General features: G+C 36.4%; 1 protein-coding gene across 2 annotated transcripts; it reads right to left on the reverse strand.

Annotated features, from left to right (window-relative positions):
* Positions 1 to 5879: 5879 nt before the first annotated feature.
* On the reverse strand, positions 5880 to 16860 carry aifm2 (AIF family member 2). Of its 2 annotated transcripts, none has more exons than XM_065297275.2 (9): positions 16827 to 16848; positions 15799 to 15982; positions 15610 to 15725; positions 14871 to 14990; positions 14661 to 14753; positions 14475 to 14583; positions 10577 to 10729; positions 6680 to 6880; positions 5880 to 6319 (listed from the first exon to the last, which is right to left on the reverse strand). In XM_065297275.2, the coding sequence occupies exons 2-9, from the start codon at positions 15971 to 15973 to the stop codon at positions 6165 to 6167; spliced, it is 1122 nt and encodes a 373-aa protein (XP_065153347.1). In that variant the 5' UTR covers positions 15974 to 15982; positions 16827 to 16848; the 3' UTR covers positions 5880 to 6164. The 2 variants fall into 2 exon arrangements, with proteins under 2 accessions (XP_065153347.1, XP_065153346.1); XM_065297274.2 differs by having other exon boundaries at positions 5881 to 6319; positions 16751 to 16860.
* Positions 16861 to 17314: the final 454 nt, after the last annotated feature.

Consider the following 17314-nt stretch of genomic DNA (forward strand, 5'->3'; position numbering starts at 1 on the left):
TTCTAAGCGGATTTAAAAGAGGAACTATATTGTATGGCGTAATAGCACTTTTGGGAGTACTTCGACTCGCCTGAAAAGTCCACTCCCCTTCTCCCTCTCATAATGGGAGAGGGAGGTTGTTACTGCGCCGAGTCGAAGTACTCCCAAAAGTGCTGTTCCGCCATACAATATAGTTCCTCTTTTAAATCCGCTTAGAAAAGCGCTACGTTTTATTTTGTACCACCAAACTTGCTCGTATAACTACTCGTCTTAAATAGGAAAAACGTTGATGTGTTTGGTCACTTCTAACTTTATCTCTGTTTGGTACCATTGAATGAATGGGGCTAAGCTAAATGCTATCGAAGTGTCGCAGTGCGCTCCAGCGCTTACGTGCACGCACACAGATGACAGAGGGATGATTCAACAGTTCTTAGTTAAGGTAATAACATAGTTTAATATTGAAAATGAGTAGACTATTCCTTTAATTTAAAAACACCTTGACACATATCTTAATACATATAATACAAGACGCAGCGTCTTCTTCCCTTCCTAGGAAAGATTTTTTTACTTAAAAAATTCACTTTATTTTTACTTTAGGACTAAAATTTAAGTTAAAACAACTTCATTTTTATGGTGTTACCATTTTTTTTTAGTTAATCTAACTTTTCACTTTTTACAGTGTAAACAGCAAACCTTAAAAAATTTTCAGTTTGTAGTTAAACTTTTATGGGCGGTTTCCCGTACAGGGCTTTGGGACTTAAATTTAAGTTAAAACAACTTCATTTTTATGTTGTTATCATTTTTTTTTTTTATTAATCTAACTTTTCACTTTTTACAGTGTAAACAGAAACCTTAAAAATGTTTTAGCTCATAGTTAAACTTTTATGGGCGGTTTCCCCGACAGGGCTTATCCTAGTCTCAGACTAAAATGCATGTTTGATCTGTCTTAATTTAAAAACACCTTGACACATTAATATATATCTGAAATATTGCAGAAGACTGCTTAACAGGTATGCATGAAGTATGGCAAGAGAGATGCAGCGTCTTGTTCCCTTCTCAGGAAAGATGTTTTTAACGTAAAATTTAGTCCTAAAGTAAAACTAAAGTGAATTTTAAGTTAAAACAACTTAATTTTTGATGGTGTTACCAAGTTGATCTAACTTTTCACTTTTTACAGTGTAAACAGCAAACCTTAAAAAGGTTTTCAGCTAATGGTTAAAGTTTTATGGGCTGTTTCCCAGACAGGGCTTATCCTAGTCCCAGACTTAAATGCATGTTTGATATGCCTTAGTATAAAAACATCTTGCACTGACGTATCTTAAAATCTATCAGTGACATTGTTTTGTCTCAAGTATTGTTTTTTTGTAAGGCATGTTTGCTAAAACTTCTTAAATGTCCTAATATAACTAACGCCTAGTCCCGGATTAATCTAAACCCTGACCGGAAAACTGTCCCTCATTTATTTAATATGTTGTTTTATAGGCATTTTGGCACGTAATGATTCAAACTTTTTGATATTGTTTTGTCCTCTTTGATGGATTCGTTGTACTTTATTCCATTCTTTCTGTTCTAATGTCTTTAGTTTATTCAGACGTTATCTGGGAGACGTTAATCCACCTACAGTGATTTAGTAAGTACTGAGTCTTCTGGCTTTTACATTAATCTAATACTGTATTGCATATGTTTGCTTCTGCACATTTTTGCAGATTCTGCAACTTCTGTAGGAAGCACCAGGATGATCTGCATTGATGGTCTGCCTAAAGCAGCACACACCACAGGAGGATGTATAGCTGTAGAAGACTTTGTGAAATACTCTGTATAGGCCAGGAGACGTCCTGATGATTTGAAACAGCTCCTAAAGGACATTCCTTGATTTACATACTTTCTGTGGTATGAATGCAATATCTAACTTACAATCCAGCCTGCAGCCTCAGGCTTGTGGCCAAATCACAACCTTGGTTTTATTTTTAAATACTTTGCATCATCTGACTATCAATATTAGTTCTCTGTTGAAACCATGTGACCTTAGCGCCGTTATGTATTTCCACACTTAAATGACATCATAAACATGCATGGCTAGAAATAAGTTTTGGGCCAATTACTGATAAAGTGACCTTGTTGTTTCGCGATTTCATTGATTTATGAATCAGTCCACTGTTTTCTTTTCCACGAACGTTGAGGACATGGCATACTTTGAATACTTGGTTAGTTTTGGAAATTAGATTGGGAAAAGAGGGAAATTGTTCATCAAGATTGAAAATCACAATTTAATTTGTAAATTAGGGTTTTCTTAAAGTAATTCAAAATGTACACTATACAGTGATGTATATATAACTGTTCACAATGAGGCCTTTCATAAATTATTTCCTATTGACATACTGACATGGAACATGTTTAACTTATTTATAGACAGCCTGACCGGCCAAACAAGTTTATAAATTGTTATATGAAATAAAGTATATTTTAACAACATATATACACAGAAAACAAATTGGTCCCTAGCTGTAAAAAAGTAGCTGTTAAAAAAGAACACCTTTGCACCAAAAGAGTGCATTAATACATCAAAGATACATATTGGTACCAAACGTATACATTTTTACATACATATTAGGACTTTTTAAAGGGGTAATGCCCCAGTGACACAGCTTGGGACCATTTTTTAACCATTACTTATGACGGTGTGTGCATTGCATATATAAAGCATTAACCTTAACATGAACACAAATATCATTTATCCTAGACATTTGCTTATGGTGACCCAAATGAAAAATACAGGCGTAATGAAAAATGCATGATAAATAGGATGACTAATCATTAATAAAGTGCTGAAAATTTAGTTCATAAATCAATTTAGTGCAAATTATGCCTGTCCTGTATGCCTGTCAAGTGTCTTGTGGGAAACAATTTCATCTGATTATACTGTAATCTGAACCACAAAAATATTGAAGAGTGGACATGTGGGTTTTAAAGAGTGCTCATAAAGCCACATTTGCGCAATCTTCCAGTTTTAGGTGTCAATATAAAAGCATATACAGTATATTTGAAATGAACTTTAACAGAGATAGATAAAAGCATCTGCCTTTAGTTTTTTTTTTATTTTCTACATTTCAAAGTTTATTTGCTTTGCTTTTAAATAACAGTCAAATAAAAGTTGTGGTCTTACTTAGCTCAGCTGAGTAGGAAGCCTGACTGTACTTACTGAAACATCAGATTTATTTGATGAACATTAATGAAGACTTTTATATCAGTCTTGTCTAACAGAAAAGTGAATTGTCTGTCTGCTTATATCAGTTATTTGACCAGAGACAAGACATTATGCTATTCCCCGATGTTAAAATGGTGTTTTGTATGTTTTTAAAGCAATCCTAGTCCCAACACATCAATATATACAGATGTTCGTGCATCAAAACATGTCTCTTTTGAATCATAAAATGTTAATTTACATTCTCTCATATTTTGCTGAGTCACATTGGTGGAGTATTGCACATATCCCAGCGATAGATCTGCAGTCTGTGGCGCCAGTCCTACAGTTACATTGGGATATGAGCCTGCTACACCCTTTAATAATAAACGCTTGAATTTAACAATGATTCATAGCTGATGATTGATGATTAATCGCTTATAACTTACAGATGATGAAATATCTTTCAATTGAATCATGTCAAAAATCACTTTACAAACTCTTATGAAGACTAATGATCATATTTTGTGAGGTCTATTGTGAGTCTTTGTAAATCTCTTAGGTGCTGTAGCATGTAAAACTGTATTTAACTAGGCATAAATGAATAATAAGAGTTCTGTAATGACATCGTGAGCCTCAAACACGATTGTTTCCTCCCTATGTAAATCTTGTGCATGCAAAAGACAGCTGAGAAACAGGCCAATCTCAACATAACATCGACTGTGATGTTCCAAAGCAGAGAATATCACTGAAAACTAGGGCTGTGCAAAAAATAGACTGTGATTATTATGCGCGTGTCATCAGTAAAGCCGGTTCCGTGATTAGAAGTAAATCGCCATCAGCTGCTTTCAGATGGAGCGGCATTTATTACACAGACCCGTAGTTCACCGAGAAGCTAGGCAAAATCGCATAGAAAATCGGAATCGATTTTCCTCGATTATGAACCAGATTTTGCCTAGCTTCTCGGTGAACTACGGGTCTGTGTAATAAATGCCGCTCCATCTGAAAGCAGCTGATGGCGATTTAATACTAATCACCGAACCGGCTTTACTGATGACACGCGCATGATAATCGCAGTCGATTTTTTGCACAGCCCTACTGAAAACTGTTTAAAAAAGTTATGGCGTTAGTCCCTGGACTGCAGGTCTTAGAAACTAGTTAACTTACAGTAAGTTATTTAGTCTGAAAATAAAGTGAAAACTATCATCTTTCTTATAAAACAATAACCCATAATAACAATCATGTCCAAACTGCTTGGACAAAAGAGATATTCAGTAAAGGAACCGACTAAAAATCGGCACCTCTGTGACCTTGACTCAACACAAACTATGTGTCATTACTTGCAAGCTTTACAAAATTGGAATTTATGGCAGGACTGCCATTTAAAGACCACTTGCATCCAAGGACAACGTGCAAGGATGTGTTACACGTTATAAAGAGAACAATACTTTGATTTAAGAACAATCATTCAACAGCGGCTTCATGAACACCAAATGCCACTGGACTCCCCAGTCACCAGCTCTCTAAACATGCCATGAACCTTATGGGGAGTTTACAGCATTTCAAACCCTAAAGATACTTGGGACGTTACTTGTTGACTTAAGCTTTCTTGCAGGTCAAAAACCCAGTAAATCAGTGTTGCCAGATCTTTGCTAGAAAACCTGACAAAGCAGGGCCAAAATAAGAAACTTGCCAAACTAAAATAAAAATCTTTCAATTTCTTTCATTTGACTTCTTGTAGCCAAACCTACGAATTCATTAAACAAGGTTAAACTGCATAATGCAATAATGTTATAATACAAACATGATTCAAATTTAATACGGCCATTTGAATCAATTAATCAATCTTTCATTGTAGTAGCAGAGAAGCTAGGAAACGCAGAATACTGAAAACAAAGTATGGTGAGTTACAGGGTGCATCGTTCAGGGTACAGTATACTTTTAAAACAAGACTCTATATTTTAAGGCTGCAGCTTCTAAAATCCACAAAGCAAACTGAAATGAAACCATCTAGCCTACGTGGGGTGTTGCATCACTTGCTGACACAAAAGCTGAGACCTATCAGACTTTTAAAAATAAATATAGAGCCAGATTTTTTTTTTTTTAAATATGACACATCGCTGCAGATTTAACTATCGAACAGTATGTAAAATTATTCACCAACCTTAGAAATATAAATAAAACGCAACATGCACAATATTGCAGCAATATTAATTCACATCAGTAAAACATCTTTTATAATGGTAAAACAGTGACCTTTAATTTGCAAAATATACACTTTTATTTAACTACAGTTCTGAATATTTCAAAATTCTCAGATGTCATGGGCGCGCATTGAATCTTGGGATAGCCAAGGCTGTGAAGGATACATCTATGGTTCCTTGATTTCAGGGGAAAAAAGGCCAAATCTGGAGGCTTGCGTGTGAAGCCCCTGAATTGGGATGGCCCCACAGAAGTTTGTTTTGTGCTTTACATTTTACTCTATGTACTTAATGGCAGTGCTGTGGTTGGATAGTGCAGATTAAAGGGCGGTATAGTAATAAGACCTACATCACAAAAAGAGGCAAATCTGAATGACATTTTTTTTATCGACATAAATTACTGGGTTGATCCTTTTCACATTTTCTAGGTTAAAATTATAGCACTTAAACATGGAAAAGTCAGATTTTCATGCTTTGACCCCTTTTAAACTTCCAGAGTACAATGAAGAAAGAAGAAAACACTGTTGTGAATGTAAAAACATTTAATTCTTAAACATCTGTTTACAGTACTTGTATATAAAATAATACATTTTAGTACATGATTATATTAAAGTATGATGATATTTATATTTAGAATATAAAACTTCTTTCTACCAGTTTACATAAATACAGTGTATTTTATTCTAATCTACGACGATGATAAATCAAAATTTTGTTCGATAATAAACTTTTTTCCTTCAACACATTTCCTCAACATATATTGAGGAAAAATTTTGATGTAAACATTGATGGTTAATCTTTTGTTATTTTGGGGCTTTCTGACCCATTTCCCCCCAGCTCTTCCACAGCAGCAGACTCTGACTCTTACCCTTAGCGACCAGAAAGCGAGGTAGCTTATAGCCATTAAACTGCCCTACTCCATCATCCTTTCCCATAGCAACCAGCATGGTTACATTTCCTAAAAGAGAACAAAATATTGGTGCATTTGCTAATAGGAATATAACAGAATACTAATGTCCGGAGTAGGTTTTCAATTCTAAAACAGTAATGATTTATACTACAAAGCTCCAAAATGGACAAAACAAAACAATTCCAAAGTGTTTGCTTATGCAGTCAAATTATTAACTGTTAAAGAAAACTTATACATTCTGCCTAACATCTCCTTCAGTTATTCATAAATGAAAGAAAATAAAATTGTGATCAAAATAATGTGGGTGAGTAAATGATTACAAAATTTGACACTAAATAAACTATTTAATATTACTAGACATTTCAGAAAGGACAGATAAAGCCAAGCAAATGGTGAATGATTTGTTACCTGGGCTGTATGAGGTCAAAGCTTTTCCAGACAGACTGTTAATAATATTGGTGGCAGCTACTTTTGCATGAAGTCCAGCGTGATATGCCAGCTTAGGCTCACTGACATTGGCACAATCACCCACGGCGTATACGTTGTCAAAGCCGTCCACTTGCAAATGCTTGTTCACCTTCAAAGCACCATTCTCTGCCAGACTTGAACCTAAAGTGAGAGTGCAGCATATGGTTCTCATTATTCACATATACAGTATATGATTTTTTTTAAAGACATTAAGCAATCTTTAAGGGAAATAAAAGAGCACAGCTAGTGGAAGTCACAAGTCAGATATGCTTGTATATGCTTAGCAAATGAAAAAGCAGCTGCAGGAAAAAAACATAATAAATGCTTCCTGGTTATTTTGGAGGAGCAGTTTTAGCTGACATTTCATAAAATCATGGAGCAACCCAACACATCGCAGCAGAAAATGTAATCAGTGACGCACATACTTTTCAAATCAATGCTTGGCGATGACCTCTGCTGGTGAAAGTTGGGGAAGCACTATGACCCAAAATGTTTCACAAACAACGCAATAATCTTTGAAGCAAAAATTTATGTGGATAGATGAATAAATGTATGAATCCAGTAAATACATGACAAAAATCATGTGCATATTCCTAGTGACACAAAACAATAAAGCTTTTGTATTGCAAATGTGGCCATTTTTCCTGTTTGTAAACAAATCGAAGCCACAAATAGAGGAAGTAAATAAATGTAGGTGCATGCACAGAAAGTCACACACGTATTATATAATATATAGTATATTTTTCAGCATTTGCCAGCTTATTACACTAGAAATTAAGAAATATGTCATGACATATAAGGACGAGAATAGACTGTATTGATTCCTTCGGCTGATTTAGTGCATCTTTACCTTACACATGGCAGTCTAGTGAACAAGACTAATAGCCGAATTTTAGGCTAGCATTAATGATGCAATCAGCCATAATAAAATGTGACACTATGTTAACATGAAAGGGACATCTTGGTTGGCCATACGTTACATTAGGCTACTTGATGGAATGATATGAAGCGTGAATGACAACAACAAAACACATCGGTTACAGTTCATTTAGGCAGTCAAATAGTCTAAGATCAACTAAAGCCTTAGCATTTGTCTAGTGCCTAATGACTAGTATAATTTAAGTAAATATCATGCTTTATCACAAAAGCCAAATATTATCAACCTATCAACTCTCGCAATATAATACACCTTAACAACCCTCATGGGCGTGCCCTGTATCAGCATTTTTAAGGCACAAGCACAGAGTTATTATTCTTCAAAGAGTTGAAGCAGTTCGTAGTATGAAGCAGTTACGTGGGTGTGTAAAACAAAGCTTCGGATGTCATTGTTCACCTGATTTTGATCGAACGAATTAAGCAGCGATACAAAGATTTACTTTAAAAAATTATTTCTTTTTTTGACACACGCCTCTGAGCTTTGGTGTCACGGCTACTATCACTACCGCTAATACTTTATAGAGTTTGGCTACCCGTGTGGCCATTCGTGCCAGTTCCGCCGGACACGTCCCGAACATGTTTTCGTTTCAAGTCGCGTTGCTCGACCGCATACGTCATCGAGGTTCTCTCATTTCAGTTAAAATACATTAAAAAATTTAGATTTATTTCTTTTAAGACCTACAATCATTGTAGTTTCATTCTTACCTTGAAAATGTAATGGTTGCTTTTCTGAAATTGAACCTGAAATATTAAACCTTGATGACGTATGCGGTCGACCAACGCGGCTTCCGGAGAACGCACTCGAAAATATGTTTAGGATGTGTCCGGCGGAACTGGCACGAATGGCCACCCTACTACCTGTACAGCTCATCCTTTAATGTCAGAATACTGCAACAGGAAGCTTGACATGCAAATGAGAAAGGTTAGAAAGGTTTTCAACTGAATCATAATTAGTAACAAGCTTTTATCTACCCTGTTTTTGAGTTTCTAAAGCTAAAAGTATAAACCTGTTTTTTATGCATACGCAAGGGCCCGCACAGTGCACGTGACGCATATTTTGTCATCGGAATAGTACACGCGCCGCTGAATTTTTGTAACCACATGTACTTGTACACATACGTCACGCATGCGTGTACAGGAGAATGTAGTATGTAGCCCAGGAGATTTGTGCATTTTGTCCCAATGCGCATCTATCAAATATATGCAAGTAAAATAAACTATGCTATAGATTTTGTTGTGTGTTCCACTGTTCACATACGTTGCCATCAGTGTTTCCCATACATAGGCTCTACTTGGGCGCTGCGCCCAGGTAAATTGCGACCCGCCCAGATAAAAAAAATCACTTTACGAATTTCCGTATTTTCTGAACTCGACTGGATGACCCGTGTTTTGGAGAGAGAGAGAGCGCGAGAGAGAGGTGGGGGTCGGGTGACCGTGAAGATGATGCACGCGTCATGAACTCATCATCCAGCGCGGCAACTGGATCAACTGCAGCAGCACATACGGAGCAGCCAGGGAACACACTGCGACCAAAATGGTCGCATATGCTTATGTGCATATGTGTTTATAGCATCTAAGTTGGCTTCATTTTGCGTGCTAGCACGTTGTGTCTCTCCGGTTGAGTGTCCGTTCACGTGCTCTCTGTTTCTCAATGAATTGGGCGCGACGCGAAGCAACCTCAGTGTCACATTGTATCCTTTCATGTTTCTGAACTTGAGCAGAGTTTTACCATTAGAGGTCTTTCTTCACTGAGGACGTGGGACCCGTACGGTTCCGGGTTTATATTTTAAATGGTCAGATGGGTCCGGGTCGGTCCTAGTTCATTACTTCGGGTCCAAAGTCTGATTAATATTGTGTGTAAAACCCGAGTCGATCGGAGAACGGCCGTGAGCGCTACCGCGCTAAAGCTCGAGTGCTGTTTTAGCGTGCCTCCGGTTTCTATGGCGATAGCAACTGGCTCTTGTCACGACCACGCGCCGCTTCATTTTCTTTATCCCATTTTTTAATAATCTTACTATTAATAGACAATATCTTTACTAAAATCTAAACAGTTTGCACAGAGATTGTAGCAAAAAGCAGTGCTAATACTGAATGAGCAAAGCTCTAGCTGACTCAGGATATAAAAAACGCAAAGCTGTAATGTAAAGTCTGTCATCGGGACAGCAAGTAGACTTTTAAATTTGAAATAATGAGTGGATTAAGCTTTTTTTAATCGGCAAAAGAGAAATAGAAAGCAGAAGCAGTAAAAGTGCCTATCTTATAGAAGTTATTAACATTATAACATCAGTCACATTTATAATCTATAGACCTGCACTGTCTATATAGGCTATAGTATACATAGTATTGTATATAATTGAGTTTGATAAAAGGGGTCATCAAATTGCTTCATATATCAGTGCAAAAACATAAAGTGTTTTCGTGGTGCTTTGACAAACAGTGTCAGCTTTGTTTATGGCAAAAAAAGTTTGGGGTGGTTAGATTAATGAACTATAATGTGAAATTAATATGAATGTTTTATAAATCAAAGTATTGTGTTGTGTCACACATTATTAGTTCTTTGTTACATGTATAGTAGACCTTTTTTTGTCGGTGGATAATAATGATTGCCCTTTTCCCCATCTACCACCACAAGTAAATTTCAGATCTGTGGGAATCTGCGTTGCCATACACGTAAAAAAAAGAGACTATAATCCGGGCTTAAGCCCCCATCAGTGCATATGTCTAATGTGCAACGTGTGAATATTCTCCTTGCGCATTACTATTATGCCATAGTCACACACTTTTCAAAACTAAGTTGTTTTCTGACCTTTAAATAAAATCTGATTTGGCAAGAACAGGGATGTGTTGAGTTGAAACTAGCAGAATACTTTTATATACAAAATGCAAATAAACAACACTTACCCAGACCGGAGCGGTATGCTTCCGAGTTGATTTTATTTCCTGTACAGCAGATGACAAGATCGACTGTAAACTGCTCGTTTTTATTGGTCTTGACCACCATGCCACTTCGACATTTGTTGAATTCCAGCTCATCAAGATTTGACACTTTCTGTCCTGCGTTTGTGTAAATAGTAAAATAAAGAAGAATTAAAAGATACTTAGTTTAATAAAACTTAACTGAACATCTTTGGGCTAGTGCTGTCGCGACTAATCGTGCAGAATAAAAGTTTTTGTTTACATAATATATGTGTGTGTACTGTGTATAATAATTATGTATATATTAATACACACATACATGTATAATTTTAAGAAAAAAATTTATTTATATAAGAAATATTTATATATAATATAAATTATATATAAATATAAACACGTATATACACATGCAAATGTTTCTTAATTATATACTTGCGTGCGTGCGTGCGTGCGTGCGTGCGTGTGTATTTATATATGCATAATTTTTATACACAGTACACCCACATATATTATGTTAACAAAAGCTTTTATTCTGCAAATGATTAGTCGCGACTAATCATGAGGCAGTACTACTTTGGGAATTGCCTTAAAGGTAGGGTAACACATTTTGAAAAATGCTAACGGTAGCCGCCTAGCAATGAAATCCCGATCCCACCCTCAAGTCAAATCGCCATCCAAAGTCACGCCTCTTTCAAACACATGAACACGCACAGATCAGACGGTCACGTCTCATGTCTCATTCACCAGTGAGAAAACTTTGCAGTACAAAGTGAATAACACTTCCAAAATAACCAACATAAACAACTGGTTTACATCAGAATTAGTTTAAGCACACGTTCGATTGTGTAGACCAGTGTTTCTCAAACTTTTTCTGCCATTCCCCACTTTGGAGGTAGGGAAGGGTTCCGAGCCCCACCTGTCCCTAGTTTCCCCGACAAAAGGGATCAAGTAGGTTTTAATTTTAACTGTTAAAATTTGTTTAATCCCATCATATTTAAAAAAAATAACAGCATTAAACACTTTCAATAGAGAAACGCGGAAAAAAAACAAATGTGCAAATGTGAAAAAAAACTTTGTTTAAAAGTAAATAATAATAATGCAACTGTGTTTGCATTTTGTCTCTCACAAAAGTCATCATACTTTCTTTTCGGCTGGCGTTTTGGTTGATTGGGTCGACTGTCTGTCTTGGTTTTCTCTGCTAGTACAGAATCTCCAGTTTTCATTCCTTGTCACAAACGTATCCATTGTTAACTTTTATACCCGCTACTGCCTATAACGCCTCTCCACATTAAAATTTTTGTTCCACTTCAATTCTGACATTAATTCATTCTTGTAGACTATGGTTCCGCGTGACATTTTCTTCACAGTCTGATGTTGTTTTAAGTTAGGCTTATATTTAAATGTATCATTTTGAGTGTATGGTCAATGATTAAAAGAATTAATAGAGATGGGCACAAAAATGACCAAATTTCCTCCCTTTTGTCACGCCCCACTTGTAATGTTCCTATTCCCCACCAGTGGGGCCCGCCCCACACTTTGAGAAACGCTGGTGTAGACGTAGTAACTATATCGTTATGCTAATCCGGAAAACGAACACAAATTTCATAAGCAACACAACGTTTCATCAAAGCAGAATATCTGAATCCATCTCAATACAAACATATCGCGTACCTACCTTACCAAAATAAACAGTGCAACGACCCTTTCAGACCCTTTGCCTCCTGTAGCTGTTTGCATCTCGCGGTAAAGCAGTAAAGTTACCGATGTTAATTTGGGTTTTTGCTCTTGCTGATCCAGGCAGTTTTTGCTGTTGTTGTTATAAAAGATGAATTTAGTTTTGTTGCTCCTGTGTAGGTTGTCAATTCAGCAGAAAAGTTTGCTGTTCTCGCTGTTTACAGACAGAGCGCACGTGAACGCGGCGATGACGTATGGTATCTGCGTGGACTCGCTGTGCGGTGGGAATTCAAATTACGCTTACGTATGAGGGACATAAAAGGAAACGTCCGTTCGGACCGAAATCTATGATTTGTTGAACATTTTTTGGTCCTACGCCTTTCACAGATGACATACATTTTTACAAATACATTTAAAACACTTAACACAGTGATTGCTATCAGAATGTGAGGAGACTTTTAACCAGCATAACTAAAAATGTTTCAGGATCAAATCTGTTACCCTACCTTTAAAGGAATAGTCTACCCTTTTGCCATATTAAACTATGTTATTACCTCAACCTAGACGAATTAATACATACTAGGGGTGTAACGGTACGCAAAAATCACGGTTCGGTGCGAACCCCGGTTTTGAAGCCACGGTTCGGTTCATTTTCGGTACAGTAAGGGAGAAATGCAAACATTAAACTGCAGGTTGTTTATTACTTTAAACTTTTTTTTTACAATTTGTTTACACTTTTTTAAACACTTTATTAAAGTATAACATAAAATATATATAAAATGAAAAAATAATAAATAAAATACTACTGCAAAGTTATTTTTTACATTATTTTATAACAGAAGGTAACTCTTATCTTAACCTTCTCTTAAACTTTTTCTACTAAAACCTTGAACTAACAAATTCAATTCCTGAATACATTTATGAACTATTAGCCTACATTTTTGCCACTAAAAATTTTCTGTTTTGATTTATTTTGGATTGTTTAACTCACAGAATTGAATTGGCTATGTACCATCTCTGTATAAAAATAATATTACTGCTCTATGTGTAACTGCATAGCAAGCAACATGATGATATACTAATTATACACTCATTTTGAGATTAGTGAGCTGCATACATAGCCATCTTTGATCTTTTGCACGTTTCTCCTAATCTTTGCTTGTGTCATCAATGTAAGCTGTGACTTTACTTACGAACCCCTCCGCAGCTGAGTAACAGCTGAGTAAGCCCGGGTTACAGCTCTTCTCTGTCCCGACCAGCTGATCGCATTGTGACAATGATATGATTGACGTGATATGCAGATGAAAAATCTGATCACGCATTCCTTATTCTTGCTGTCACAGAAAGCGCGTCTCATGAATGCGTAGCAACGAAAGACGTGCATCCTCTCACGCACTTTTGAAAGAACAAAGCAGCGCGTTGACACGCGTTTAACATGCGCTTTTAGATACGACACGTAAACGTTTACATCAATAATCAAACGGATATACAACTAAGTAAATAAAAATCTTTCTGCGGGCCGAATTATGTTATATGTTTGACAGAAGACTTGCGCTGAACGCGGAGACTTCCGCCACTTAATATGTTCGTGCGGAAACGCACGTATTATGTTCCGCACAGGCGCACACAAAATGCATTCGGCCTTTCGGTGCACGTGCGCACCGTGCCGAAAGCCCTGAACCGAAACGGTCCGGTTCGAATACACGAACCGTTACACCCCTAATACATACCTATCTTTTTTCAATGCGTGCACTGTACAGCGTGTTGTGAATGTGTTAGCATTTAGCCTAGCCCCATTCATTCCTATGGTACCAAAAAAAAGTTTTATTTTGTGGCACCATACTTACTGGTATAACTCCTCATGTAACATGTCTTTAAATAGGGAAAACACGGAAGTGTTTGGTACCATAGGAATGAATGGGGCTAGGCTAAATGCTAACACATTCACAACACGCTGAACAGTGCACGCATTGAAAAAAGACAGGTATGTATTCATTCATCTAGGTTGAGGTAATAACATAGTTTAATATGGCAAAAGGGTAGACTATTCCTTTAATGTAAAATTATTTATTGCATCCCATCCATACAATAAATCACCTTCAATTTAAAAAAAAAAAAACATATGTGCAATGCCCACATAAGGCAAAGAAACTTAAAAAAGATGCTGCTAAGCAATAACAACATGCAGTGTCACAAACTGAATTATTACCCAGCAACAGCTCCACACCCTTCTCAAGCAGTATCTGCCTGGCTTCTTCTTTCACCTTAGAGAGCAGATCAGGATCAGCCACATCCTCACGGGGGTGAATCAGGATTACCTAGAATACAGGAACAAACAGGTTCTTGTATCTTATTGTTAAGAGATCAAATGCTGTCTAGCTATACAGGCAGTTACCTTCTTGTTTGGATATTCTGTCCTGATCTCAGCAGCCATTTCAACACCCGTGGTTCCACCGCCAACAACCAGGACCGAGTTTGCAGCCTGGATCTGCAAAATAATTAAATCAAAATGTAAAAATTAATCTAGACTAGACTTACTGTTGTTAATTAAATGTGTTGTTAATTGAGATATCATCATGGAAAGAATGACAGAAGAAACACTCACCTCTTTGACAAAATCCTCATACTTCTGAATGGCTGACTGGTAGGTTTCCACAGAATTGTGTTTTCCTGGAAAAGGTCCACTTGTTCCAGTGCACAGAATAAGGTGTGAATAACGCACTTTCTGTTAACCCATAATAGTATGTTAAATGAGAATTACATGTAAATTAAGTCTAATTAATTTACTGCTACATGTTTACAAATTCTCATTAAAGTATTAGTAGAGTAAGATTAGTAGACCAAGCTGACATGTAGCTGAAAATATACTGTTGTGGACATTTACATAAAAACGTTAAAGTTTATGGGATTTGGCTGTTCGTTTACAAGACAACAGTGTTTTTGGGTCCTGAAAACGCTAACTTTTAAGTGTGTTTTTGCTGAGATATTGAGTTTATTATCACTTCTCCAACACAGTTTACACAATTTTGTCACTTTATAGTCCAAGATCACTTTTGCTATCTTCATTGTGTGTATTTATTGTGTATTTATGTGCGCAGATTTAGTGAGTTTCTTTACAAGGTAACATCGCCATCTACTGGCATGGCATGCATAATACTATGTAGCTTTTGCAGATTCTTGCTTTTAAATGCACAAAGGAAAAATATATTTTGTTCTACAGTACATCGCTATCGTGTAACATATCCTAAAGTCAGTAGCATACTAATACTGTGATGCCTGGTAGTTGACAAGAAGTTGTCTAAAGTAAACTATCAAGGTGTTACGTTGTTTTCTTCTACTCATACCTTTCCATTGTCGAGCTCAACGGTCTGCGTTTCTTTATCTATCTGTGTTACACGTCCTTGGATGAAATTCAGCCCAAATGTCTCTTTGTATGGTATAAAAGTCTGTTTCGCAAAACCTGAAAGAACAAGCTGTGCTGTAATTTTAATCATGCAGATGTCTCATTTTTGTACCATTTATGTTTTGCATACCATTTTGAACCGATGCACGCAGAGCTGCAACGTTGTGATGAAAAGCATCAAGGACGTCAATTAGCATAAATGGCACCCCGTGATGCTTGAGGTGCTGAGCAGCTGCAATGCCACCAAAACCTCCGCCAACGATAACCACATGAACGTTCTCGTCTATGGACAGCTGCCCTCCCATAATTCTTATCTGCAAAAGAGTGGAAAGCAAATTCAGTTTTGTCTTTGTATGTTTTGTAACGTAAGATCTGAACTTTCCCCTCTTTCTGAGCATTCCAACAATCCTTGCATTGTTTGTACTTAAGATAAGACACCATGTGAGTCACTATGATCAGTATTTAATGTAGGCTATGCACTTATAATAGAATGAATACAAAAAGAAAATAGAGGTTAAAGACAGTAGTGTTAGTGAAAATAATCCTGTAGCGTATCTTGCATTTTTTTATAAATACAGATAGGAAATATAATGTAGATACTCATATTTCTTTAAACGCACATCGTCACAGGTGGTTTATACTTTACAATACAACTCATGAAACTTTCTGTTACCCAAATGAATGAGTTGATATTTTGCATGTTACCTTTACTTATTTATAGCAGTTTCATCTTTCAATAGCCTATAATACATTTGAAATACCCACTGTATTGTGCTTTAGATATTTTCTGCCGTTAACAAAATGAGTCCCATATTGTGAGAACATACTGTACAAGCACTTGTAATAATAATATTACTGTATAGTAATATAGCAAATAAAGCAACCCTGAGAAATATTTTATTGGACTAAAAAATACTATAACTTGCAATAGAAACTTGCAAGTCAACGTATACAAAGTGCATGGCCTACATGCTTTCAAACAATCCATCCATATCGACAGAGAAGACCAAAAGAGTAACTTACAGATCTAAAATTGTAGCTCGTAATTATTCCATTAATAGTACGTTTATCAATATACTTACTGCTCTATGGAAAGATGATCATATAAGTGCATAAAAACCTCGATACTTCAGTAGACAATCAGTTCCTTGTCATTACCTGAGCACGCCTCTTATATCCAATGGCAACGCGAGTTTCACATGTGGCGGGCGGGGTTTGATACGTTGACGTAAAAGATGTGTTCGACTGCATGCGGCTCTACCGCGCATGACGTCACACTTGTGAAGCCACCGCGCCGCCATGTTGGTATACCCAAACGTTCTATTAAATCAATGGACGTTATCAGATTTTAATGATAAAACATCACTTTATTCATCTTCGTTTTTATATGTGAAGTAACCCTGTACATTGTTACAACACAAACGTCCTAAGCAGGTAAATAGTTATTTACTGAAAGTTGTACATTTTGCGTTTTAATCAGTTATTATCAGCAGACATATTTAGTATTAATGACAATAAACGTGCTCAATCTGAAATTTAAATAAATAATCATGCTTTGTACCGTATGTGCATGCAATAATTTGCTAGTTTTGTAATTATGTTATCTAAACTTACAAGTTACCTGAACTTATGCTGCGTTCCAGGCA

The sequence above is a fragment of the Paramisgurnus dabryanus genome, chromosome 20 (assembly GCF_030506205.2).
Source record: "Paramisgurnus dabryanus chromosome 20, PD_genome_1.1, whole genome shotgun sequence".
Classification (NCBI taxonomy): Eukaryota; Metazoa; Chordata; class Actinopteri; order Cypriniformes; family Cobitidae; genus Paramisgurnus; species Paramisgurnus dabryanus.